Source organism: Phyllostomus hastatus, unplaced genomic scaffold (genome assembly GCF_019186645.2).
Source record: "Phyllostomus hastatus isolate PE091 unplaced genomic scaffold, TTU_PhHast_1.1 phas_contig_254, whole genome shotgun sequence".
NCBI lineage: Eukaryota > Metazoa > Chordata > Mammalia > Chiroptera > Phyllostomidae > Phyllostomus > Phyllostomus hastatus.
The window spans coordinates 22,128,779-22,154,656 of record NW_025333810.1 but is presented as its reverse complement, the minus strand read 5'-3'; the positions used below and the strand labels follow the sequence as shown (position 1 = coordinate 22,154,656).

The following is a 25,878-nucleotide window of genomic DNA, read 5'->3' as shown; positions in this document are numbered from 1 at the left end:
TTTTTTCACCTGCTATATTTTCTGTATTTCTGTAGGCTCACCATTAGTTTACTACCCATGCAGCAAGCATACTGTTAATTTTTCTTATCTGATTTCAAGGAGTGTCTCTTAATTCCACTACCTGTGACTTAGTAGGTTCAACTCTGTGATCACCCTAAATTATGTAGTTTCCTTTTTCTGGAATTCAGTTAAGTTCTGTTCTTTTTCCTTAGGTACAAACAACCAGAGCTGCAATTTATGGTGAAGTCATCCTATGATATTGCACTAAGGGAGAAAATGCTAGTATCATGTTTTATCTTCAACGCCTTTCCTCATGGAGGCCATCATTTAGATAAAGTCAAAGCACAGCCTGACCCACATGGCTCAGTTGTTAGGGCAAAAGGTTGCTGAAGGTTGCTGGAGGTTGCTGATTAAATTCCCAGTCAGAGCACATGCCTGGGTTGCAGATTCCATCCTTGATCACTCAGGAAAGGCAACCAATGGATGTTTCTCTCTCACACTGTTTTTCTATCTCACTTTCTCCTTCCCTTTGCTTTTCACTGAAAATAAACAGACACAAAGCTGGGCTGGGAAGAGGGAGGAAACTTGGGAAAGAGGCTTCTTTCCACATCCTGCTAGGGCCAGATGCTGGTTGACTAAGCAGTTTCCACCTCCTCCACTACTTACAGCTGGGAACTCACAGCTGCAGAGTCAGTCCTGAAGAGGAACTTCAAGTAGAAAACACAGGACCTTCAGAACAGATAGCACAAATCCCACAAAGCCTGACAGAAGTGTGTCACATTCCCACCCCTTCACCTGAGCTCCACCTGACCTGTGCTCACTAGGAATCCAGCAGGTCTCGAAGCTTTGGTGGTTCCCTGAGACTCCCTTTGGAAGTGTAGGGGAATCAAATCACCTCCTCAGGCTGCAGATTAGACTAAGGTTAAGAAGCAGCTCCTCATCAATGAGAAAGAAACAAGGAACTAATGGGGAATCTAGCTACCTGGGTGGAAGGGAGGTGTGGGTCACAAATTTTGAGAACTAGTGCCGGGTACCTAATTGTTCCTTCTGCGGAGAAAGGACCCCAAGGTAATGACTGGGTCCTGATTGCATTCAGATGGTTCTGGTACTTTTGTAAAAACAACAAATTTTTGATAGAATCAGTCACAGGCTTCCTCCCTGACGATACCTTTCCAAACATTTCTATAGAGTTCAACCAACATGCTCGGGGCACCCACTTACCGATGTGACTGCAATGCAGGTTGTACTATTCAGCTCCTTTTTTTGCCTTCGGTCCCTTCCAACATTTGTATGTTAAAAATGGGTAAGAAAACAGCATCTTGAACAAATAACTCTTGCTCTATCTTGCCCAAACTTGAGCAAACAAAATATGCAACCCTAATATTTTGCTTCCCTTTCCTTTTTGGAGGTTTGGAAGGGAAGACTGTAATGGATGTGGTCACTGCATAGAAGTGAAATATTTTGCAGTCAAATATTCAAACCTTCAAAATGTCTTAGCTTTTTTTTCTTCTACAACCAAGAGCAAAGGAAAAAATTTAAGAGTATAGACCAACATAGTTTTAACCTCAGAAAGAAGTTTCTGGAAAATCAGAGCTATTTTAAAATGAAGGAGGCTGTCTTGGGAGACAGTGAATGCCCCACCATTGAAAGGGTTTCATGCAGAAACTGGATTGTCAGTTGCTAGGAAATGCTTTCTCCAGTTCAACAGTTATTAAGCACTTGTTACACACACATGCCTATAAACTGAATGGGGATTCTTCCACTTGGGTAAGAGATTGAGTGTGATGACCCATTACAATTCTAAAATTCTACAACTGTATTTTGTTATGTATTAGATCAAAACTGTTTTCATACAGGTGACAAGAAGAGTTTCACCACTTTGTAATGTTTGTTTATAATATAGTTTAGTGCAACAATTTTTTTAGTAGCTTATAGTATTTTTCCCATTATCATTTATTCCCCTTATAACCTCCTCCACCTCCACACACCTCCTAATGCAAAATTTTCAGCCAGTGTGCTGGGGCATACTGCTGTTGCAATTATTTTTAAAACATGCGATACCTGACTACTTAAGCAGAAGCACTGACCTCTTTTCCCTTAATTGTCAAATTAAAAAATGGCAACAGCCAACACAATAGCCATCCAATGTGCATGAATCAAAATGATGCTTATTTTTTGTCAGATCAAAAATGTATTTTTGGTGTGCTGCATAATTTAGTAATTTGTCATGAGATGAAAAAGATTGAAAATTGCTAGTTTAGTGCTTAAGAGCTTAGCTGTTGGAAGCAAAGTGATCTGGGTTCTAAAGCTAGTTCTGCCACAGAGGGCTGTGTGATTCTGGGAAAGTGAGTAACTATTCTGAACCTTTTCCAAACTCTAAAATGAGTGCTAATAATTGAAACCACTTCATAATGTTGCGAAGATTAAGTGAGATGATCCACATAAAGCACTTAGTGTGTATAAAACATGATACTCAATAAATGTTAGGACTAGGCTTTACTAAACTTGTCATTCTCATGTCTGACAACTGACATTTAGCTCTTTGATTCTATTTGCAGGAGACAAGTCTCCTTAATGCTCCATCTTCTCTCTTCAAGCAGTGACTTTCAGCACGAATTCCATAATCCTTGCATTTTCATTTTTTCCCACCAAATCTTACCCAAGTCAGTGCATCCCTTTCTACCTGTATATCATCCTAGTTCACCCAAGTAAACTCACAACTGAACAGCCACCATATGCCAGGGACTCACCAATAGTTAACCACCATCAGTGAGGGTATCCTCATTGCCTCATGGTGGGTGGCCAAATCCACAATTTATCCTTAGTCACCCTCCTAGAAGAGCTCACAGCACCAAATGTCTTACATCAGGTTCCACAAAGCAGAACCTGAGACAGGGATTCAGAGCCACATGATTGACTGAGGGTATGCTCTTAGGAAAAATCTTTGAGTGAATGAAACAGGATCAAGAAAGCAAGAGCCCAGCATGATGTAGTTTCTAGCTCTAGCTTCAGCCTGATCCACAAAGGATGGTTACATTACAATTTAGCTCTGCTGTAGGCAAGTGAATCAACCTTTTGTACCCCAAGGTCAATCAGTCACTGGCTAAAGTGGGGAGGGCTGATAACTCCTGGGTGTGGCAGCTCTCACCATCTGAGGACAAGTTTTCAGAGTCTGGAGAAGGGAATAGCTGTGAGCACTTAGCAGTCAAAACTCTGGGCAGCTTAGGGAATGGATGTTTCAGCTTGGCCAAGGGAATCTGGACAGGACACCGGCGCACAACACAATCAATCAACAAGTTTTTACTGGGTGTTTATTATACACTAGGCAATCAGCAGAAGCAAGACTTCAGCAGCACCCAGAAGCTCATTCTCTTGCTCTAGCAAACAGACTCAGGTTAACCCTTTTTTCCATGCCATCTTCCTTCTCCCACAACTCTTACCCAGACCTGTCGATTAGGCAGGCCTAACCAGACAATGGCTTCCCTGCTCTTATAGGTTTCTTTCAAATCTGTAATACAGATTGAAAATCCTTCTATATGCCATTAACCTATGGGATCTACCTCCAGAACAACTGGGAATTAGTAGTGCACATACTGCTTGGACCATGATTCTGAATTCAAGGTGGTCCAATTCCTTCTATGGATGTAGCCACCCTCATTCTTGTGGGTAATAGAAGAAAAAAAAAAAAAACCCGAGTCCACCATTTGGCTTGTCTTCTCTATTCCCTAGAGGCCCATTCCCCTCTCCTTGAGATGTGACTAGCCAACAGTTTCTCCTAGATTGACAAACTTAACTCCTCTAATAGCTAACCTGATGTTAGTAGAATTTTTTAAGTGTTTCATGGAGAAGTTGTCAATTGAATAGGACAGTAAGGAACATATACTGTTCAGCCTTTGAACACCAATTTTGCCAAAATATAAATACCTTAAGTCAATTTTCTTCAATACTTTAATACTTACGATGAGAACAATGACTGGAACCTTCTACTGGGTAGGATAATCATTTCTAGGAAAGGTTCATTGCTGAGATATCAAAAGGGGTATCATGCTGAAGAGTTTTTTACCTGTGCCCTTCCCTGAATAGATAAGCTATCAAACAAGGCAGGAACAACAAATAAAGCTTATTTCTATTGTATTCATGAGGATTTTTCCAGTGTCAGTGTTCTACGACTCAAATAAGTGCCATCTGAAGGCTTTCCTTCACCCACCATATCCACGGGTTCACTTTCACCTACATTCTCAAGCATGAAGATGCTAATGAAAGTATTTCTCCTTGGTAAAAGCAAACAGATTACTTATTTAGTGTTCCCCAGTGGTCCTAAGTTTTAACTGAAGGATTTCAACATATCTGTAGGTTTGATGGTTAAGCTAGAGAAATTGCTTGAAGTTGTTACTACATTCAATATTGGAGTAGGGTTTCTCTTCAGAAAGTCTTCTCTAAATTGAACAAGAGCTGTACTACAACACAAATATCTATACACTTATGGTATTTAAGGGATCTGTCCTCTCATGACTTCTCATATGTTTAAAGAGGCTACAACTCCAGCTGAAACTCATTCCACATTCTTTGCATTGGAAGGGTTTCTCACCAGTATGAATTCTCTGATGTTGGTTAAGATGTGACTTCAGAGTGAAGCCTCTGCCACATTCATTACATTGATGGGATTTCACGTTGGAATAGGTTTTTTGACGTTGTTTTATGTGGGAACATTGGCCGTTTTCTCTACATATATCACCTTTACAGGTTTTCTCTGCCGTATGAGTTCTATAATGCTGAATAAGGTCAGAACTATAAGTAAAGGCTTTGCTACATATATCACACTTGTAAGGCTGCTCTTGCAACTCAATCTTCTTATCTTCAATCACTGTTAAATTCCAACTATATGCTTCCTCACAAATGCCATTTTTTTCATTTTTCTGACCCACGTGGAGTACCTGATGTTCAATGAGGCTAACATACTGAAAAAAGATTTCTCCACATTCATGACACTGATGGGATTTCTCTCTAGAGTGAAGTCTAAGATGCCCAGCAAGGTGTGAACGCCTCCCAAAGCCTTTCCCACACTCATTACACTTAAATGGTCTCTCCCCACTGTGCACACTCTGATGCTGAACAAGATGGGACCTCACTCTAAACGCTTTCCCACATAAATGACAGGTATAGGGTTTTTCACCAGTGTGGACTCGCTGATGTTGAGTTAAGTGCACACGTTGATTATAGCTTTTCCCACAGTCATCACACCTAAATGGTTTCTCCCCAGTGTGTATTCGCTGATGTTGAATAAGATGGGCACTCTGAATAAAACTTTTCCCACATTCATTACACTTATGTGGTCTCTCTCCTGTGGAGGACTTTTTATGGACATATGTGACTTCATTGAAATTTATCCTCTTTGAAGACGGTTGTCCTAGTATCTCTTTCATAGGAAGTCCCTGCTTTCTATCCAACTTGTCTTCTCCAAAATCTTGAACTTGAGAAACATTTTTTTTGGTTCTTCCAGATAGTTCCATGTCTGCTTCTGAGAATTCTGAAGTTTTCTTAACATTCAACTTTGTATTCTTACTTCTTTTGTCACTGCCTGAAAAAATAAAGAGGAAATGCAATATCATCAGTTCTTTTACAGAAGAAAAATAAACTGTCAGAAAAAAAGAGGATAATCAAATGAAAATATGATGTAATAGGAGTTACAAAGAGGGAAGCATGTATGTACTTGATACCAACAGAAATGAGAAGACCTTTTGGTATCTGTTGAGTGAAAAGAGTAAGACAAAGAAGAGGCTTACTTAGAAGGGTGCCAAGAATGACTGTTAGGTAATCAGATGGATCAGCAAAATACTTTTATTATATGGAAAGAAGATATTTGAACAATGATTAAAATAAAATTTTTTAAAAAATTAAAAAAAAAGAGACAGGAATTCTGAAATGAAAGAAGCAGAAAATGTGGAAGGAGTAATGACCCCAACATGAGGTAGGCAGAGAGAACGAGACAGAACAAAATTATACAATTAGATGGTGAGAACTGACAAGAACTGGAAGAATGGAAAGCAAAGGATTATGCAGGTGATATGGAGCTGGAAGAATACCTGACTAGGAGCCAAGAAAAAGAAGAAATGAGCCAGTATATAATACTGTCAAGAGGGCAGGTGATATATCAATCTCTGCTCTCTTCACCCTTAGCTGACACTCTAGCTTCAGTTTCCCTCCGCCCCCAAAGCACTTGATATATCTCCTCTGGAAATGTTCACCACCTTTAATGTCTGCTACTCCCACCAAATCATCAGCTCCAAGAGGGCATGTATTACACCTGTTCTGTAGGTGAGTATTAACTAGAAAACTAGTCATAAGAACAATTGCAGGGAAGATGCAAAAGAAAAGACACTATTTTAAAGCAACTGCTTTCCAGGACCAGAGTCCTTGGATGGATTTCCCCAATGAGATAGTCACCAAGTAGAATTAGCTGAGGAGATAGCTTAGCTCAACCCAGAACTTTCAAGACACAATGACTTACATAAAATTCTATTAATGGGACAGAATTAGCTGAGGAGATAGCTTAGCTCAACCCAGAACTTTCAAGACACAATGACTTACATAAAATTCTATTCCAGGATAGAAGAGATGGCCATGGCTCTTAATGTGAATGACAAGTAGCTGGGCTTAGGGGCACAGAGGCATAATTTAAAAGTAAACATTTCAGCCAGTCTTAAAAGTTTCCTGAAGAATATTAATAAGAGCCTTTAAGTTCACAGCAGTTTAGTCTCAACCTTATATAATTCACTTAAACAGATAAGAAAATAAGTAAACAAATAGGAAAATTACTCAACCATATACATAACCAAATTAATGAAAAAAATAACAGTAAAAAATTATCTTCTGTTTACTCAATTTGTTTGAAAAATGTTTGATAACCCTGCAAGTAATTTAGTACAACCAATACTCTTATATGTGGTGTAATTATTTTAAAGGGCAATTTAGCAATATGTATCAAGAGCCATAAAGATGTTTTTAGCCTTTCATTGACTAATCCCACTTCTGGGCATTTATTATAAGAAAAGAATCCTAGCCCTGACTGGTATGGCTCAGCTGGTTAGGCATTGTCCAGCAGAGTGAAAGGTGGCCCTGGCAGGCCACACGCCTGGGTTGTGCACCTGGTCCCCAGTTGAGGCATGTGTGAGATGGAACTGATCAACGTTTCTCTTCCTCTCTTTCTCCCTACCTTCCCCTCTCTCTAAAATAAATAAATAAAACCTTTTTTTTTAAGGGATAGAAATACACTACATAGTAATAGTTCTATTAGTTAGGATGGTGAGATTATGGGTGATTTTTTTCCTCCCAATTCCTTTCCTCCAAACTTCCTTTCGAGGAAATAAAATAAAATAAAATAAAATAAGTGAAACAACTAAATTGGGGAAAGGAAAAAATGCAAGTAAGAGAGCCCAACTCCATTCACTACAATAGAAAGTTAATATATAATGTCTAAAACTGATGAGTAAAGAAAGCAGTAGCAGAATTATTTAAAATATGGAATTACCAGGGACTTCCGGCCAAGATGAAGGCATAGGTAGACACACTGTGCCTCCTCGCACAACCAAAATAAGGACAACAATTTAGAAACAAAATAACAACCAAAATAGACAGAAAATTGAACTGTACAGAAGTCGGACAACCAAGGAGTTAAAATAGACACATTCATCCAGACTGGTAGGAAGGGCAGAGTAAGGCGGCCGAGTGGAGTGGGATCTTGGCACAAAAAGCGGTGGCACCAGGCGTGCAAGGCACCCTGGGCACGCAAGATGGCAGTTGGTGGACCCTGGGCACGCAGGTGGTGGCTGGCAGACCATGGGCGCGGGGTGGCAAGGGGCAGACCCAGTGAGGCAGTGATTGTGAAGCGAGGCACTGTGCACAAGGTGGCTGGCTGACCCAGTGGTCCCACATTAGCACTCACATAAACCAGGTAAAACTGGGGAGCAAGACAGGCCGAGCAACCCAGGGTCACAGCGTTGGGAAATAAAGCCTCAGAACACCAATTGAAAACACCTGTAGGGGTTGAGGCACAGGGAGAGACTCCCAGACTCACAGGAGAGTTCATTGGAGAGACCCACAGGGTCCTACAACATACACAAGCCCACCCACACAGGAATCAGCACCAGAAAGGCCCAGTTTGCTTGGGGGAAACGGTGGAAGGGACTGAAATCCGACAGAGAGCGGAGCAGCACCATTATTCCCTCTCAGACCCCATCCCCACGTACAGCGTCACAACCCAGCACCTGGGTTGCCCCGCCCTGGGGAACACCTAAGGCTCTGCCCATCATACATAATAGGCGCAACAAGACAAAAAAAATGGCCCAAACAGAAGAACAAATCAAAGCTCCACAGCAAATACAACTAAGCAACCAACAGATAGCCAACCTATCAGATGCACAGTTCAAAGCACTGGTGATCAGGAAGCTCACAGAATTGGTTGGTTTTGGTCGCAAATTAGATGAACAAATGCAAGTTACCATAAAAGAGATGAAGGAAAATGCACAGGGAACCAACAGTGATGGGAAGGAAACTGGGACTCAAATCAATGGAGTGAACCAGAAGGAAGAAAGAAACATACAAAAAAAAAAAAATGAAGAAAAAAGAATTCATAAAAATGAGGAGAGGCTTAGGAACCTCCAGGACATCTTTAAACATTCCAACATCCGAATTACAGGGGTACCAGAAGGAGAAGAGGAAGAGCAACAAGTGGAAAAGTTATTTGAACAAATAATGAAGGAGAACTTCCCCAATCTGGCAAAGAAAATAGACTTCCAGGAAGCTCAGGAAGCTCAGAAAGTACCAAAGAAGTTGGACCTAAGGAGGAACACACCAAGGCACATCAGAGTTACATTACCCAAGATAAAAACGAAGGAGAGCATCCTAGAAGCAACAAGAGACAAGGAGACAGTCACCTACAAAGGAGTTCCCATCAGACTGTCAGCTGATTTCTCAAAAGAGACCTTGCAGGCAAGAAAGGGCTGGGAAGAAGTATTCCAAGTCATGAAAAGCAAGGACCTATATCCCAGATTGCTCTATCCAGCAAAGCTTTCATTTAGAATGGAAGGACAGATAAAGTGCTTCTCAGATAAGGTCAAGTTAAAGGAGTTCATCATCACCAAGCCCTTATTTTATGAAATGTTAAAGGGATTTATCTAAGAAAAAGAAGATGAAAAACATGTATAGTAAAAGGACAGCAAACTCACAATTATTAACAACCACACCTAAAACAAAAACAAACTAAACAAACAACTAGAACAGAAACAGAACCACAGAAATGGAGATCACATGGAGGGTTAGCAACAGGGGAGTGGGAGGAGGGGGGGGAAGGTACAGAGAATAAGTAGCATAGATGGTAGGTAGAAAATAGACAGGGGGAGGGCAAGAATAGTATGGGAAATGTAGAAGCTAAAGAACTTATGACACATGGACATGAACTAGAGGAGAATGTGGGTGGGAGGGGGTTTGCAGCGTGGAGGGAAATGAAAGGGGGGAAATGGGACAACTGTAATAGCATAATCAATAAAATATATTTTAAAAAATATGGAATTACCAGAAGAAAACAGAGCTGAAAGCATGCACCTGTGGGGAAAGGGAAATTATGGGGATAGGGGAAAGGCATAGGGTTTTGACTACTAATTTGACAACTCAAGTATAAATAATAATAAAATATACTGTAATCTTTGCTCCTTCTTACTGCTCCCATTATCACAACTCATCTATTCTAAGCTAATAAAAAATTTGTGCCTCCATTTGTTCTCTAACACAAACTCTTCACACATACATCTTTGAGATTTCTCTCTGAAGTGACGCTTCAGGTGCTCAATCAGGTGAGAGTGCCGACCGAAGTTTTTCCCACATTCAGTACATCCATAGGGTTTCTCTCCGCTGTGCACACTGTGATGCTGGACAAGGTGGGAGCTCACACGGAAGGCTTTTCCGCACACCTGACACTTATAGGGTTTCTCACCAGTGTGGACTCGCTGATGCTGAGTAAGGTGCACACGCTGATTATAGCTTTTCCCGCATTCAGCACACTTAAATGGTTTTTCTCCAGTGTGAATTCGCCGATGTTGAATGAAGTTTGAAGCTTGAAGGAAAAATTTACCACAATCATTACATTTGTGACCTCTCTCGGCATTCATGTTTTGCTTATGGTTAATGTCTGTGACGGCACCAAGATCTCCTTTCTGGGAACGGTTCTGCCTTGACTTTCCTACACTGGGGTTCACCTGCCACCTTTCTACCATGCTGTGAAGGTCACTAACTTCTCCAAACTCTTGACTTTGGGGAACATTTCTTTCAGTGCATCCTGATGTCATCCAGTGTGATTTGGCTTCATCAGAAATCTGCTTTACTATAAGTTCCATATTGTTACTCCTGGACTCATAATCTGAAATAATAGAAGGAAAATGGAAAATTTAGCTATTTCCTGCATTACAAGAAAGAAAAAGACTAAGAAATATAGAATAATTATATGAAACCAAAATGAGCACATGACTTTATAAAAGTCATTTTAACAAAGCCATGCTCTCATGTTGGGATAAAGAATATTTAAGCAGGAAACAGAAGAAAGAGCTGGCAAGAGTGGTTCAAACAGATGAGACTGGTCATTCTATTTAATAAAATTGTTATTCTCTTGGTATGTTACTCACATATAGTAGCTGACTATGGATACCTAAACCATATTAACCATTCTTAATCAAATCTGATATTGAGTTATGCAGCTAACCCAGTCTTAACCTTCCTCTTCCTGTTTACTCATAGCTTAGAAGAAAGAGGATCTTTATAGCTTTCTATCCCCAAAGAGTCTCAGTTTAGTATGAGTTAGTCTAAAGGAAAAATGGCATTCTTTCTATTCTTAGAGAAAACCTACTACTGTCAAGAGCCAGATTAACAACACTCAATAGTCATTAGTGAATACAGAAGTTTAGGGGACTGCAATCAGTTCCCTATGTAACTGGATCAGCAACATCTATTTTGCTCAAAACAATGACATTTAATATGGTTTGTAAAAACAAATCTTGAGTACTTAACAAAAATAGGGAATATTATTTTTTAAATGCTAGAGAGACAGATCGATCACGGCCTATTGAGAACTAATACAATTTTTTGAAAAAAGAAAAGCTATTTTCAAAATTACATAATAATATAATAACAGCTAACATTTGCTGAGTGTATACTACAGACTAGGCCCTATGCCTTCAAATACTTTCCAATTTTATGGCATTTAATCCTTACAATAACCCTTCAAGGCAGATACTATTACTATCCTTTTTTGATATAGTGAGAAGTTGTAATTCTTGCAGCATGAAGACCACTTTAATTCTAATTTATCTTATAACTGTTTTTACTTAGTTCTCTTCCTAAAAAGACATTTTAACAAGAAACTGGTAATAGTCATCACCTCTTGAGGGACCAGGAGACAGGATCAGGGGTAGGTGACTCCATTTTCACTTCATACCCATTTATACTATGTGAATGTTTTACTATGTGTACGCATGATCTTTTTAAAACCAAATTTCTCCACTGCATTCACACCTCTGCTCCACCACCTACTTCACCACCCACTGTCTCTCAACAGCTGCCTTTGTCTCCAATTTCAGGAAGGTCAAAGCTATCCAGGTAAGAACTCCTTGAACATCCTACAATCACAACTGCAAACTTGCTGGCAGTCTTATTCTTTCAGCCTCCCCTCGCCTCACAATGGAAAAGCTTTGTGCCTTCCTCATGTAACCTGGCTCCCATACCATGGCATCCTATTTTCCAGGGACCTCCCTATATCAATTATATGCTCTTCCTTGCCCCAACATTTCTAACTCACTCTCTTCTAGTTCCTTACCAGTAGCATTTAAGTATGATTAAAACTTCTCCCATTAAAAACAATTTTTAAAAGAACATACTAAAATAAACCATCCACCTAACCCTCTCTCTTCCCCTTTACAAAGTTATTGAAAGTTTACTTATAAGAACCTTCTCAAATTTCCTCTCATTTGTAATCTTCAACGAAACTGTCTCTTGTTCCCAAATGTCCCAGCCATTCCATGGAAACAGCTCTTTCCAAGATTCATTTATTTATTTTTTAAATCTGATGAAATTTTTAAAAATCTTGACCTTTTTTGATGCTGTTAGGAACCTACAGGCATGAAAATAATCTATTATGGTTGTCCCAGGGCAGGAGGCAGAAACCACTGAACATGTTCTTAATGGAGAGGAATATACTGAAGTTGTAACAATGAGGTAATAAAGAGATGGATGATAAGAAAAAAAATCACAAAGAATTTAAAACTGCTTGGAGAATGATATAGAAAAGAACTGTGCCAATAACCTCAAATGCTAAAACCCATCAAATGCCTGTAATGTAACTGAAAAAGATAAAACAATGCTAATAGGCTCCAACTAAGCGAGTGAGGTACTTGAGTAGAATTTAAAAAGAAGAGAAATTTCAAAATTTCATTAAACATAATATACCACATAAATAATTCCTTGAGAGGAAAGGTCACTAGATCTCCACAGATACACAAAAAGGGGGCATGTACAAATAAATCAGTGAAAAGGAAATACAAATTTATATAACAATAGTCATAAAAGAAATGGAAACTTTAAAAGAGCAGGAGTCAGTTTTACTCTTTTAAATAAAAGCCTGTGAATGGCCAAAATCCCTTAGACTGGTATAATACTTTTCAAAAGAAATCTGGCGTTATCTGCATACTTCACCTAACATCTACCAGTGTGCCTGATATTTAGTAGTTCTTCTAAAAGAATTCATTCAAAAGAAGCTAAAAGCTATAAGCTCCAAAATGTTTGCCACAGTGCTGAAAGTTTTATAACTGCTCCAAGGCAGCACAATCAAATACTAGTTTCCAGGATCATAACTTGGTTAGAAATAGTTGCAAAATCTCATTTGGGGTACAAAATTCAAGAGATATAATGAAAAAAAAACAATAAAAAGAAAAAAATAAACGGAAAGATTGAAAAAAAAGAAGGGACATGACAAGTAAAATGTAGATGCTAACAGGGCAAACATCATAAAATGGGTACCAGTGCTCTAAGAATGGTGACAGAGCAAACAACTACCTACCCATGCATTAGAAGGAAAAGAATGACTGCCATTGAGATACTGTAATAACTACTATGATAAAGTTATTCAGCAAAGTCTGAGATGCTTTCACAAATGAGAATTAATCAGTGAGGAATTGTTCAATTGGTCAAGGGAATACAGAAATTACTGTAAATTTGTTAAAATCCAAAACTGTTAATTTTAAATTCTTTCATTTTAAAGCAGTAAAAGATAGTATTTGCAAATACTATACCCCAAGCATTATGTCTTCAGTCATACCCTTATTATGATGGAAATAATCAGAATAAGCTAAATAAGGTGGGGAAAGGGTTGATTTACTCTTTCATGGAAAAAAAGTAAGCTAAGTCACAGCAATTAAAACATACGTGCTTTATAAGATGTACTAGAAATATCCTTTGTAAGATAAAATTAAGATGTCCTAATCCATGCAGACACAATAAGTCTTACCCATGGAGGTAATACTCTCATAATTCTCCTTCCTGCCATCCCTATAGAGAGACTTCTGGGACTGGTCCAAATGTCCCCATTCCTCCAGGATGAAGGAAACAGCCACATCAGCCACATCTTCAATTTTCACCAACTTCTGAAACATGAGATCTCCACTAAATTCCCATTCCCTGTGTTCAAATTTAGAGTGAGGGGAAGAACTTTACTCGTTACAGACAGAATGAGGGACTATGCTTCAAAGAGGATGGGGGAGTACTGGGTAGAACAGAAAAAGACATTCAAGTATAAACCCAAGGTGGGTCTGGTCTCTAGTTAAAGAGACAGAAGTCCTGATAAAAAATTCAGAATAAAGGGAGCTACTTCTCCAAGAATAGACATGGGTCCTCATTGCAGGCACAGGGACGCCAGCTCACCTGGGACCCAGCTGAGACAAGTGAGGCTGTCAGCTCCTGGCTGTCCTTCAGGGGAAGGGAAGAAACTTGGAGAGCAGAAAGGGCTGAGGGGGTAGAAAAAGAGAAGTGTCAGTGACAATATCTTTGCCAGTTCCTACTGCCACCATATTTCACTTTTGATCAAGAATCTATAATGGTACCCTGCCATACCAAGGCCAAATTTTTCTGCTTGGTTCTCAAGACCCTCAACATTCCAGCCCCTCCCACATCTACCTTATAAACACCCTTTTACCCAAAAGACTAGACTCCCTGCTTTGGTCAGGCTAGCCTTTGCTGCTGACCTCAGACTGTGCCATTCCCCTATAAAGATATACTCTGCTCTGCCAAGATCAAATCCAACCATCTCAAAGAATAACCAAAGTCCCATAGCTTCCATGGAACTGAAGCACTGCCTAGAGCCCAGGGCTTCTCAAGCTTTAATGTGCAAACAAATCACCTGGGGGTCCTGGTATAGGGCAGATTCTGGCTTGGTAGGTCTGGGTTAGCCCCCTCATTTTGCCTAACAAGCTCCCAAGTGATGCTGTTGCTGCTGCTCCTTGGACCACACTCTGATCCACAAGGCCTTAGTCCACATGCTCTCCCTTTAAGGAATTACTACAGTTGGTTTATGGTCAGCCAGTTAGTATATATTGTCTACTCTGGATTAAGAATAGGCTGATAAAATAATTTTTGCCTCCCAAAACTTTAATCACTTACAGGGAGAGCATACATGTAAGCCTTACTTACTTCCAGAATACGGTAAATTACAAATACTACACTTGAAGTTCACCCTGTAGGAACACAGAAGCAGGGGCACCTACAGAGTGGACAGTGGAAGGTGGGAGCATCAGTAAAGCCTTTCCACAGGAAGTAGGAGTGGGTGGGGCAACGATAAGGGTGCTTTGCAGGTAGAGTAACACGGCAATGCCTGGAGGGTCTGATCTCCAGATGCTGGTGGCTATCTGACCCTCTGCTATCACCTCTGCTTGTTTTTTTCAAGACTTGTGGTACATCCAGATCTCACTGTCAATGTGGGCCCCAACTTGAACAAATAACCCAACAGTTTACACTTTGCTATGGTTTCCTCAGGCCTGGAGATTATTGTGTAAATGTAGCTTGCTTTTGTCTAAGGACTAGGAAGTAATGAGCAATGACACAAAAAGGAGATGATGGTTGTGGATGAAAGACAAAGCCAGACAGAGTCTGAAACCAGGGGTATGGCTTAAGTGTCAAAAGAGGACTTAAAGAAAGGAAAGAATGCAGAACACTCAAACAGTAATTTTGAATATAGACTACATTCAAATTATAATTGGAACTATTATAATAATTCTCCTTATTTTTAAAATTCCTGTGAAATCCATTGTTTCTTTAGCTTTTGTTCCTCTCAAGCTCAAATTAGTCCCAGGGACAGAAAACCAGCCTTCAGTGCTATCAAAGGTGCGAGGAATGCAGTCTCCCCAGCATTTAGGGAAAAAATAAAAACACCAAAAAACACAAAACACAGTAATTTTGTTGGAGTGAAGAAACTAACTAGGGTCTGGCTAATAGGGCAGAGAAGAGAAGCAGCAATTAGGAAAAGAGTAGCCTGATCTGATGAGACTCCGCAAGTGGAGGGAAGATGACATGAGTTAAGAAGGACAGGATTCTGTACTTGGGGGGGCCCTGGTGGTAAAGCAAAGGCAGGATAGTTCAGAAGGGGGTAAAAAGTGTAGATTCGGAGGGTTAAAATCCCAGCTCTGTCACTTAATAGCTTTGTGACCTTGAACAAATTACTTAACCCTTTTAGGCCTTAGCTTCTTAATTTCTAACATGAGGATAACAGCAATACCTATTCATTCCACTGGGTTAGGGTGAGCGTTAACCCCTTGGTATATCAACTAGACCTACTAGACAAAATTCTGAGTTTCCATTTTGAACAGTTTTAACTACTTTTAAAGACTAGAATTACAGGACTTTTATTCCTTTAGTGGTTTTCTAAAGAACAAAAATAAAATGCATTTTAGTATTTTTAAAAAATATAATAAAATTCATTCTATCATGTAATTTCTATCTGGATCCACTGGATCCTTTTATAAATTTAGGATACATTTTGGGATCTGAGCAATCTTATGTCTTCTGTATCATGAAACATTTGTCTATTTCATCATCTTGGGAATTATTTCACTTTTACTAATCATTATTCATTAATTATTCCCAATAAGAGCATAAAAGACAAAAAAATAAGAAATGAAAGAATAAAGAAAATACTTAGGATCATGCAATAGTGAAATACATCACCATTCTTCATTATTCCCAAAGTTAAATGGATTATGCAGAGTTTGCATCATCTTCAAGAAGGTATAAGACTATTGACACCTGCTGTTTGCTTTCATTAAGCATAGTTCAGAATTCAAAATTTTTCATTTTCCACCCATATTGGCAGAGAGAAAAAACTGAAGCAGACATTTCACTATTATTAGATGAATAAGACAATGAAGTGACTAGAGAATAGCATGTGCTCTGATGATAATGATAAAACAGAAAGTATGAGGGAAACCTTAGAATGAGTCTACAAATGATAATATCCTAGATGAATTTTCTGAAATAATAAACACTATTATTTTTAATTTCATAAAGGGAATATGACCATCCCCTCCAGTGAGTCATTCAACAGGAAGGACTTCATGCAATATTATACAGTAAGATTCTGGACCATCCTATTTTGCTAAAAGGAGAGTATTCATTTTGCTAGAAAGACAGTATTGTGTGACTTTTTTTTTCCATTTTCTGTGATTTTTATTACCAAAATGTACTTGATACAAAGAAATTTTATTAAAATATTGTTTTAATATTATTTTTAATATTTTATTTTTATTTTATTTTTATTAAAATTTATTTTAAATTTTATTAAAATTTCTTTGAAAATTGTTTTATCTTTTGATTCTTCTGTATAAGTCATAGTCATATTCATAAAATGTCATGCTAAGTCATATGACTAACAGACAATTATGTCATATTCATAAAATGGCTTAAATATAAAAAAATAAAAAAGACCTATTACCCCCAGATGGTAACAGTGAGGACTATTTTTCCTGGTACAGTGAAGGTTAAATGAATTCCTACAAATAAAGTTTAGAACAGGTCCTGACACACAGTAAGCACTATAGAAATAATAGTTGCTGTTACTACTTTTATTATTTTTACCACAGTGAAAGGAAAGCTGGAAGCCATTAGAGCCATGGGACATGTCAAGTAAAAGACCTGACCACTAAGGGGAACCCAGAAGAAAGTCTGGGGCCAAACCGGAAATACAGGTTCACAATTTCTAACCCGTAATTCTGAAATCCCAAAGCGCTAAATACCAAGAGGGTTTTTGGTTGTTTTTGTTTTTTTCATGAAGTTAGGCATTAAACTAATTTGACAACAAAAATTGACAAAAACATATGTGAAGCTATTCAAATTTTTATTTAATCCACTATTGTAAAAATACATACATTTCACTGCCAAAATATTAATGTGTGATTAAGGGGTACCAGCTCAAATCCTGTTGATGGTGTAATATATGGTATATAAATCATATTACCTTACCAAATCTGAAAAGTTATGAATTCTAAAATATATCTGATAGCAAGAGTTTCTGGTTAGACATTATAAATTTGTGGACATAGATCATCATAAATAAGATACTCGGTTGTTCATATTTCTTCCTTGATTTATCTAATACAGGTTAATGAAATAGACCGAGGGTGGGAAGGGGAGAAAGAGGATAAATGCTCTAAAAGTCATGGGTGAAGCACTGCTTGAACTAAGACTTCAAGGTGAATGAGCAGTCAGAGCTGAATGCAGTTAGGAACCAGAAAGCTTTTTTTACATAAGCATTAAGACCACAAAATCTATGAGGTAGAGTTGGAAAACTCTTGAAAAAAATTGGTACTTTCGTAGATCTTTTAATGGTACCTATCAAGTTTGCATCACCTGCATTATAGCTTTTTAATAACTGTAGTACAGTTCCTAGCCATCCTATAAGCTGATCTCTCTTAACATTGAGGACTAAATTCCAAGTCCAAGACCTTCCTAACCTCCAGATCCTGCCCACCGCAGAGAGGCTGCCCAGCCCAAAGTCTGTCTCTTACAGACATTGCTTACCCACATGACCAGGGCCCCCAGTCTCTAGCCATATCTGCTCCACTGAATCACAGATCCTCACCATTTTCTTCCAGATGAGGCTTCTGTGGCTCTTGTTCAGGCTGGGGGTCCAGAGACAGGAGCTGGTGACTGAAGGACTCCTGCATAGCTCCTGGTTGCACCATCTTCTGAGAAAGGCCTTCAGGGCATGCCACAATCTAACAACCACAACCAAACCAATCAGTATATTACTGAAAAGGCTGGTAAAGAATCTGGTAAATTCATGTTACTCTTTCATTCATTCCTTTACCAAATATTTAATGCACATCTATAATGAGCTAGGACTGATTATACAGTGGCTTAATAAACATGGTTTATGTCTAGTTGAAGAAGACCTCCCTTACACATTTTAACACAAAATGCATAATTACAAACTACGTTATATATTAGAAGGGAGAAGAAAGTGCTATGAGACAGATCAGATGAGACCTACTTTAGATTGAGTGGCCATCAAAGACTTTTCTGAGGAAGTGTTACTTAAGTTACACACTTACAGGATGATAGAAGCTGGCTAGGAGAAAAGGAGTAAGAGTTGCAGGCAGAGAGAACAATATAAATATAAGCAAAGACTCTCAGACAGAAAGTGGGTGTTTGGTACAGCCATGGAATCTTAGAAAGGCCAGTGTGGGTCAAGTTTAGTGAAGGCGACAGAGGTGAGAAAGGAATTTGGAAAACTCAATTATAGGACTCAGGAAGTCACACTTGCTTTTCTAGCAGACCAACAGCATGACTGGAGCTAGTTCATGTCTGGTGTGCCACAGTCCTCAATCTTTCTGGTTCTTAGCTCTTGCTCAACCCTAGGGTACACACAATTACTCTGCCACAACCAGTCTCTAGAATCTGCCTGTTCTGGAAGGTACTAGCTCAGTGGCAACCTAGCAAGTAATAAGATCCTGCACTGAAAGAGAATCTCCTTTCCCCTCCTTTATAGTTTCAAAACACTTTCGATTTTAACCCTCCTAATACTGGCTGGTACAGGAGTTACATTAAAAGGCAGCTGTAAATACTCTGTGTGGAAGTTTGCGCCTTGTGGACCCTCTCAGAATAAAAGTTAGGATGATGACAAGTATGTCAAAGAGCACCATGGGCACCAAAGAACCAAACAAGCCCTTGATGTCCCCCTAGACTAGGACAGAGAAACCAAGGAGCAAAGGTAAGGATAAAGCCTGGAAAAAGGTTTGTAGAGACAAGAAATACCTGGAGATAAAGCTGAGGAAAAATGTCAAGGATACAGGAAACAGGCAGAGAGAAAGGTAAATAAAATGTGTAGTGGAGGCCCACGGGAAATCCCTTTTCTGGGCCTTAAATCCTGACTACATTAAGAAATGATTTTTCTCTGTGTGCCTTCCAAAGATGAGCTGCATATCACACTGAGAAAGGAAAATGTGTAATATCATCTATTAAAAAATGTTTTTAGTTGCCTGGCTGGGTGGCTCAGTTGGTTGGAACATCATCCCATACACCACCGAAAGGTTGCAGGTGCTATCCCCAGTTGGGGTACATACCTGGGTTGCAGGTTCAATCTCTGGTCAGGGTGTGAGGGTGTGTGGGGGAGGCAATCAATGGATGTTTCTCTCTCACATCTATGTCTCTCCTCTCTTTTTCACTCCCCATCCCTTGCTCCTTCCCTTCCTCTCTCTCTAAAAATCAATAAACATATCCTCAGGTGAGGATTTAAACAAAAAGATGCTATTTGTTTTAAATTATGCTTTTGAATATTTATTACCAAAAAAATAGGAAAAAGTTTGTCTATTAATGTCCCAAGTTAGGTTTTAAAAAGCAATAACTAAGCCCTGGCTGGTGTAGCTCAGTGGATTGAGCGCGGGCTGCGAACCAAAGTGTTGCAGGTTCGATTCCCAGTCAGGGTACATGCCTGGGTTGCAGGCCATGACCCCCAGCAACTGCACATTGATATGTGTGTATGTCTCTCTCTCTATCTCCCTCCCTTCCTTCTCTAAAAATAAATAAATAAAATCCTTTTTAAAAATAAATAAATAAATAAAAAGTAATAACTAGATGTCAACATGAACCTTTACTTCCTGTCCTGAAAGAAGCAATAGAAAGGTTCGAACATTCCCATCTGCAGGACAACCATTCAGAAGGGCTGCAGGGTCTGTGTGTCAGCAGCAACTATCTCTGCTGCCCACTTGCCTCATGGAGTGAGCTAAACCAGCTGAAGAGCCTGAGGATGTTATGGAAGGTTTAAGTACCCCCTACCTAGAGGTGAAGAATAATGAAACTGGTAACTTTAAGTGAAATGCAATGGCTCTGAACAATGAGGAAAATTCTCTAACTAGCTTCAAACTCTTGTGGACCTATAATCCCAAGAGTTTTGTTTCTTTGCTATAAAAAGAAAATTGAAGTTTAACAGAGTATAAGTCTAGCAACAAGAGGAAGGCAGAAGATCAGGTTATAAATGAGTAAGAAAGTACAAGATGATGTTAACAACATAACAATGTCAATCCTCCCTAGATGAATGATCTAATGCAATTCCAACAAAAATGTCAACAGGTTTTTTGGGGTAGTGAAAATTAAGTAAGTAATTCTAAAGGTTATAAGGAAAAAATACTGACAAACAATTTGGAAGAAGGAAGATATTTGGTATATATCTCTCATATACCAAAGCACTTCATAGAGATCAAATAATTAAAATACAGCTACATGAACAGACAGTGAGATCAATAAAACAAGATAAAGAAACCAAAAAAGGATCCAAATACATGCAGAAATTTAGTATGTAATAAAGATGGCATTTTAACCAGAGTGAGAAAAAGTGGAATACAAGTTGCTAGGGCAACTGGATAGATATCTGGAAAAAAATAAAGTTGTAACCATATCAAACACCCTAAATCAAAGTACATTCCAGATGGATTAGTCATTTAAAAGTATAAAAAAAAAGAAGAAGAAACTATGAGAAAAGTCTCTTATAACACAGTAGTGGAGGACTTCTCAAGTATGTCACAAAACTCAAAAAACATAAATTAAAAGTTCTAAACTAACTGCATAAAAATTAAATACCCTGCAAAGCAAAACTCTCCATAAACAAACACAAACAGCAATGAGAAAACATGACATTTGCAATTCAATGACAGATACAGTCCTTACTTTTTCTAATAGGTAAATAATATAAACAGATAATTTGAAGGGAAAAAAAGGATATAGGCATAGCCCTTTAAAATATGTATTGTAGCCCTGGCTAGTGTGGCTCAGTGGACTGAGTGCCGGCATGCGAACAAAAAGGTCCCCGGTTCAACTCCCAGTCTAGGACACATGCCTGGGTTGTGGGCCAGGTCCCCAGAAGGGGGCGCGCAAGAGGCAACCACACATTGATGTTTCTTTCTCCTTCTCTACCCCTCTCTAAAAATAAATAAAATCTCCTAAGTATATAAAAACAAAACACATACTGTAGTCAAACTCACTCATAATAAGAGAAATGCATTAAAATTGCCAGAATTTGAATACTCAATCTTTCATATTGTCAATAATCAAAAAATTGGATAACACTGTGTTATTAGATTGTAAGAAACAGACTTCTCTTGTACACTGTTGTCGGGAATATAAATTGGTATAGGCTCTACAGAGGGCTGTCTATCAACAGCTGTCAAAATTACAAATACACCTGGCTAGTGTAGCTCAGTGGATTGAGCGTGGGCTGCGAACCAAAGTATCACAGGTTCGATTCCCAGTCAGGGTACATGCCTGGGTTGCAGGCCATGACCCCCAGCAACCGCACATTGATGTTTCTCTCTCTCTATCTCCCTCCCTTCCCTCTATAAAATAAATAAATAAAATCTTAAAAAAAATTACAAATACATAGGGCCTCTGAGCCAACAATTGGACTTCTTAGCATTCATTCTACAGTTAATGATGTATGTAAAGGATACTCATTGCAGCAACGTTGGTTATAGTAAAAATTCAGAAACAATCTAAAGAAACAACTTAAATGACCCTCAAGAGGAGTTCAATCATGGTATATCCATACAATGGAATATAATGCAGTTTCAGAGTGAGGTCGCTCTATTTGCAACAAACTAAGGTACTTGAAACAAATTAAGGTATAAGAAAAAAAGCAAGAGGCAGACGTACACAATGATTTTAAAACATTTGTTTTTTTAAGCATGTCATATACATATATGCTTATATATACAGATTATAATATACCTCTGTAAGGATATACATGTATCATGTAAATGGTTGCCTCTGGTGGGAACTAGGCAGCTGGGGAATTAGGGGTGAGAGGAAACTTACTTTTCATTACAACCTTATGTACCTTTCGAATTTTGTATCATGTCACTCAAAAAATAAATACAGTAATTTTAAAAATAAATAAAATCGCAGACTGTCTTCTCCAGGTTAACACACTGGATACTGCTTCTCTTTGCTGGAGTGGCAGGAAATCTCCACAGTGCACCTAATCCCAGGAGAACAAAAGAATATGAATGAAGCACCACAGTGCTAAGGATCTCACCCCTGCTCAGCAGCTCCTTAACTCTCTTCCTTTCCTTCCTCATTGCTCTAATGTCTCCTCTTCTACTCACCTGTTGTCTGTGTTCCTCTAGTTCCCTCTGCATATTTTCTACCACAGCCACAGCCTCTTCTCCATTTTCTGGGTGATGTTCTCTCACCCAGGTCTGGAGCTCTTCAGGAAGGATGGTCAGAAACTGCTCCAAAACCAGCAGCTCTAGGATTTGCTCCTTGGTGTGCAGCTCAGGCCTCAGCCACTCACAGCAGAGCACCCTGAGCTGGCTGAGTGCCTCCCGGGGTCCTGATGCCTCATGGTACTGGAAGTGCTTAAAGCGCTGGTAAAAAGACTCAAACATTGACGGATTGTACTCCTGCATCCAGGTGCAGTCTTCTTCTTCCACTTTCACTATTAGAAGGTCTTCTTGCTCTTGTGAAGTCACAGCTGGAGGGTCCAAGTCTATAATCTCCCCCGATTCTGTCATTATCATTCCAAACTCAGAGGGCTGTTTTGCACTGATCAAATTTGTTTTCTGCTCTTTAAGATCTTCTGAAGGACACTTTCATTAGTGTGCGACCTACTGACATATTGGAAATCATTATTAACAAAGAAATGACAAAGAGGTCCCTTATACTAAAGATGACCACTCAACAAAGTAATTTACTTTAAAATATGAACTACAAGACAGCTGTCACTCCATCCATAAAATATTAATAGGGAATATTTCCAACACTTAAAAAATGTAAATGAGAACCATAAAAATCTGACATCAGGTCCAACCAACACAATTTTACTGATGAATAACATTAAATTTCATGTAGTTAATATGACAAGACTTACTACCTAGTCCAGACGCAGTCGTTTCTTCTCTCTACCGTAAATCAAACTTAAGTCAGAACAAGGGTCAAAAACAATAGAATGGTCAAAATTAGTCCTGTCCTTCAAGCCACATGAGCCTGATAGACTAACGGGAGACTTCATTGGTCCCACAGAGAAGCAGCATATGAGGCACAGATTTGGACCTGGATTCCTCCGAATCGACCCTGACCCCGTACACACAGAGACCAGCCCGGTCAAGGTTAGGGACAGGACCCCCTTCTGGATACAAAATCCACTCCCTTTCCTCAAAGCTCCAGCGTCAGGGAACTGTCCTGAAAGACCAAGCTCCCGCAATAAAAACCGGGAAGATGGGTTTCTTCTCACCGACGGAGAGAAAACCGAAGCCGACACTTCACAACACTTCCTCGCCGGAAGTAAGCAAGTCCAAGCTTTCCCTGTCCAACAGGGTTGAGCCATAAATCCCACCCCCGAGAGCACTTCCGAGTCCTCTCTAGGAATCCCGGAGGTCCTCGCCTCGCGCCGGGCGCGAAGTGCCCGCCCCAGGCCCCACCCCCGAGGGTCTGTGGGCCAATCCTCAGGGAAATTGGGCCCCAGCCCTTGAGCCCAGCCCTACGTCCCAGAGCGAACCTCAGGGACTGAATCTCTGAGCTGTGGACTAAAAAGGCGCCACTCTCCCTCCCCACCCAATCCCAGAGCCAATTAAACAGCCCGGGTTCCTCCCCTTTATTTGGAGTGCAGAGAGGGGGCGGGGCCTTAGGTGTCCCTAGAGTTTGCAAAGGCAATAGTTGCTAATATTCGATTTGCCTTTGAACTTGCGCTCCCCGACCCTCAACGCTCTGCGCCCCAATTCGAAGGAGGACCCGTAACTTTCTGCAAGCACACAAACCTCACTTCTCTTTAATTTTGAGCCCTTTGGTTTTCTCACGTGAATCTGACCACTCCCGGTAACCCGGTCTCCAGACACACCCACCTATTTACCGCCTCAGTTCTTAGAGTTGAAGTCTAGTCGCGGGAGCCAGTGGCTACCGGGACTACAACTGTCAGGAAGCGCTTCGCACTCCGTGCCCACTGACCAAGAGGGTCGTGTTTCTCTTTCCAGCCTTGGTTTCGCGGCTTATCTGAATGTGGGAGGAGGTGTTTCCTCGGACCCCCCAGGCTGGAAGAAGGAATGTGGCCAAGGCCGTAGCCTTTCCTGCTGGTTGAGGGTGGATACCTAAGCCCCGCATCCCTGCGAAGTGGGAAATCGTCTATGCTGAGCTTCAGCCAAGGTCCTTAATAATTTCTCACTTATTTTTAAATATTTTATTTATTTATTTTTAGAGGGGGAAGGGAGGGAGAGAGAGAAACATCAATGTGCGGTTGCTGGGGGCCATGGCCTGCAACCCAGGCATGTGCCCTGACTGGGAATCGAACCTGCGATGTTTTGGTTCGCAGCCCGTGCTCAATCCACTGAGCTACGCCAGCCAGGGCAATTTCTCACTTTTGTATCCGTTTACAAAGCTCTTTGAAGGGAGAGACAAGAGTCACTATCGCTACTCTTTTTTAACACGTCCCCAAAATGAGGCCTACCTACTCCACTCTAAAGCAGAGGGCACACATCCTTGGGATGCTCCTGGAGAGGTTTTGTTGTTTGGTTGGTTTCTGTTTGTGAGCGTGCGTGTGTGTATGAATTTTCACCAGTCAAGGGTGGAGTTTTGAGACTGACTTTCTAGCGCTGTGGCCCACCTTACCGGAATGAAAAATTTAAGAAAAATCCTACTATCTCCAGGGAGAACTTTAAACTGGAGAAGCTTAAATTGACACTGCAGTATGTTTGGTGCATTGTTGTTTTTCTGTGGTTTCACTTTTTATATTTGGTACTTTGCATAGTTTCACTACCTAGTGAAAGAGGCTATCTTAATCTCCCCCCACCCCTGCCATTGATTTATGATGCTGCCTTTATCATACACTAAATTCCCATAAGATCTGTGGCCTGTCCCTAGATTTTTCTATCCTGTCACATTGATCCATTTGTTTAGAGATGTGATAATATCATGATGTTTTAATTTATTGAAGATCAATAACTGGGTTTTTTATTGATAATTGTATTCTTAATTTTATCACTAATGTTTTTACTTTCATTGTATGTAAATGAACTAAACGTCCCAAATAGTTATTAGTCATTATGATTGTAAGGAGTAGGGAAAAACTTAGACCATGAGAAAATAGGAACCTAGCTAGCTAGAGCCAGGAGATTACTAGGTTACTGAACAAACATCCTGCCTTCCCACCTTATGCAAGAATGCTTGGTTTGAAATTCCCGCGAGGTCTCTGTAAGCAAATAGCTAACCGCTACATCAGCTTCTGTGAAACGCTTGCTTGCTTGCTCGGGCCAAAACCCCTATATAAGGACCTAGATGTGAGCGCTGGGCGCGACTCTCATCTGCAGCCCGTGT

General features: G+C 39.8%; 1 protein-coding gene across 9 annotated transcripts; it reads right to left on the bottom strand.

The window, feature by feature from the left end:
- Positions 1–3,297: 3,297 nt before the first annotated feature.
- ZKSCAN5 (zinc finger with KRAB and SCAN domains 5) lies at positions 3,298–23,849 on the bottom strand. Of its 9 annotated transcripts, none has more exons than XM_045837945.1 (7): positions 23,807–23,849; positions 22,680–23,180; positions 18,164–18,299; positions 13,960–14,042; positions 13,547–13,682; positions 9,803–10,411; positions 3,298–5,578 (listed from the first exon to the last, which is right to left on the bottom strand). In XM_045837945.1, exons 2-7 carry the CDS (start codon positions 23,091–23,093, stop codon positions 4,473–4,475), a joined length of 2,484 nt encoding a protein of 827 aa, XP_045693901.1. In that variant the 5' UTR covers positions 23,094–23,180; positions 23,807–23,849; the 3' UTR covers positions 3,298–4,472. The 9 variants fall into 9 exon arrangements, with proteins under 9 accessions (XP_045693901.1, XP_045693898.1, XP_045693899.1 ...); XM_045837942.1 differs by having other exon boundaries at positions 22,680–23,183; positions 23,807–23,847; XM_045837943.1 differs by having other exon boundaries at positions 23,447–23,835.
- Between the last annotated feature and the right edge of the window lie 2,029 nt (positions 23,850–25,878).

Bases quoted from the DNA above. Each gene is read 5' to 3' on its own strand.
- ZKSCAN5 (XM_045837945.1), bottom strand. From the start codon at position 23,093: ATGATAATGACAGAATCGGGGGAGATTATAGACTTGGACCCTCCAGCT. The intron at 10,412-13,546 runs GTAAGACTTATT...CTATTATTTCAG, and splicing joins TGAGAGTATTACCTCCATGG to ATTATGAGTCCAGGAGTAAC. The intron at 5,579-9,802 runs GTATGTGTGAAG...TTATTTTTTCAG, and splicing joins CAGAGAGAAATCTCAAAGAT to GCAGTGACAAAAGAAGTAAG.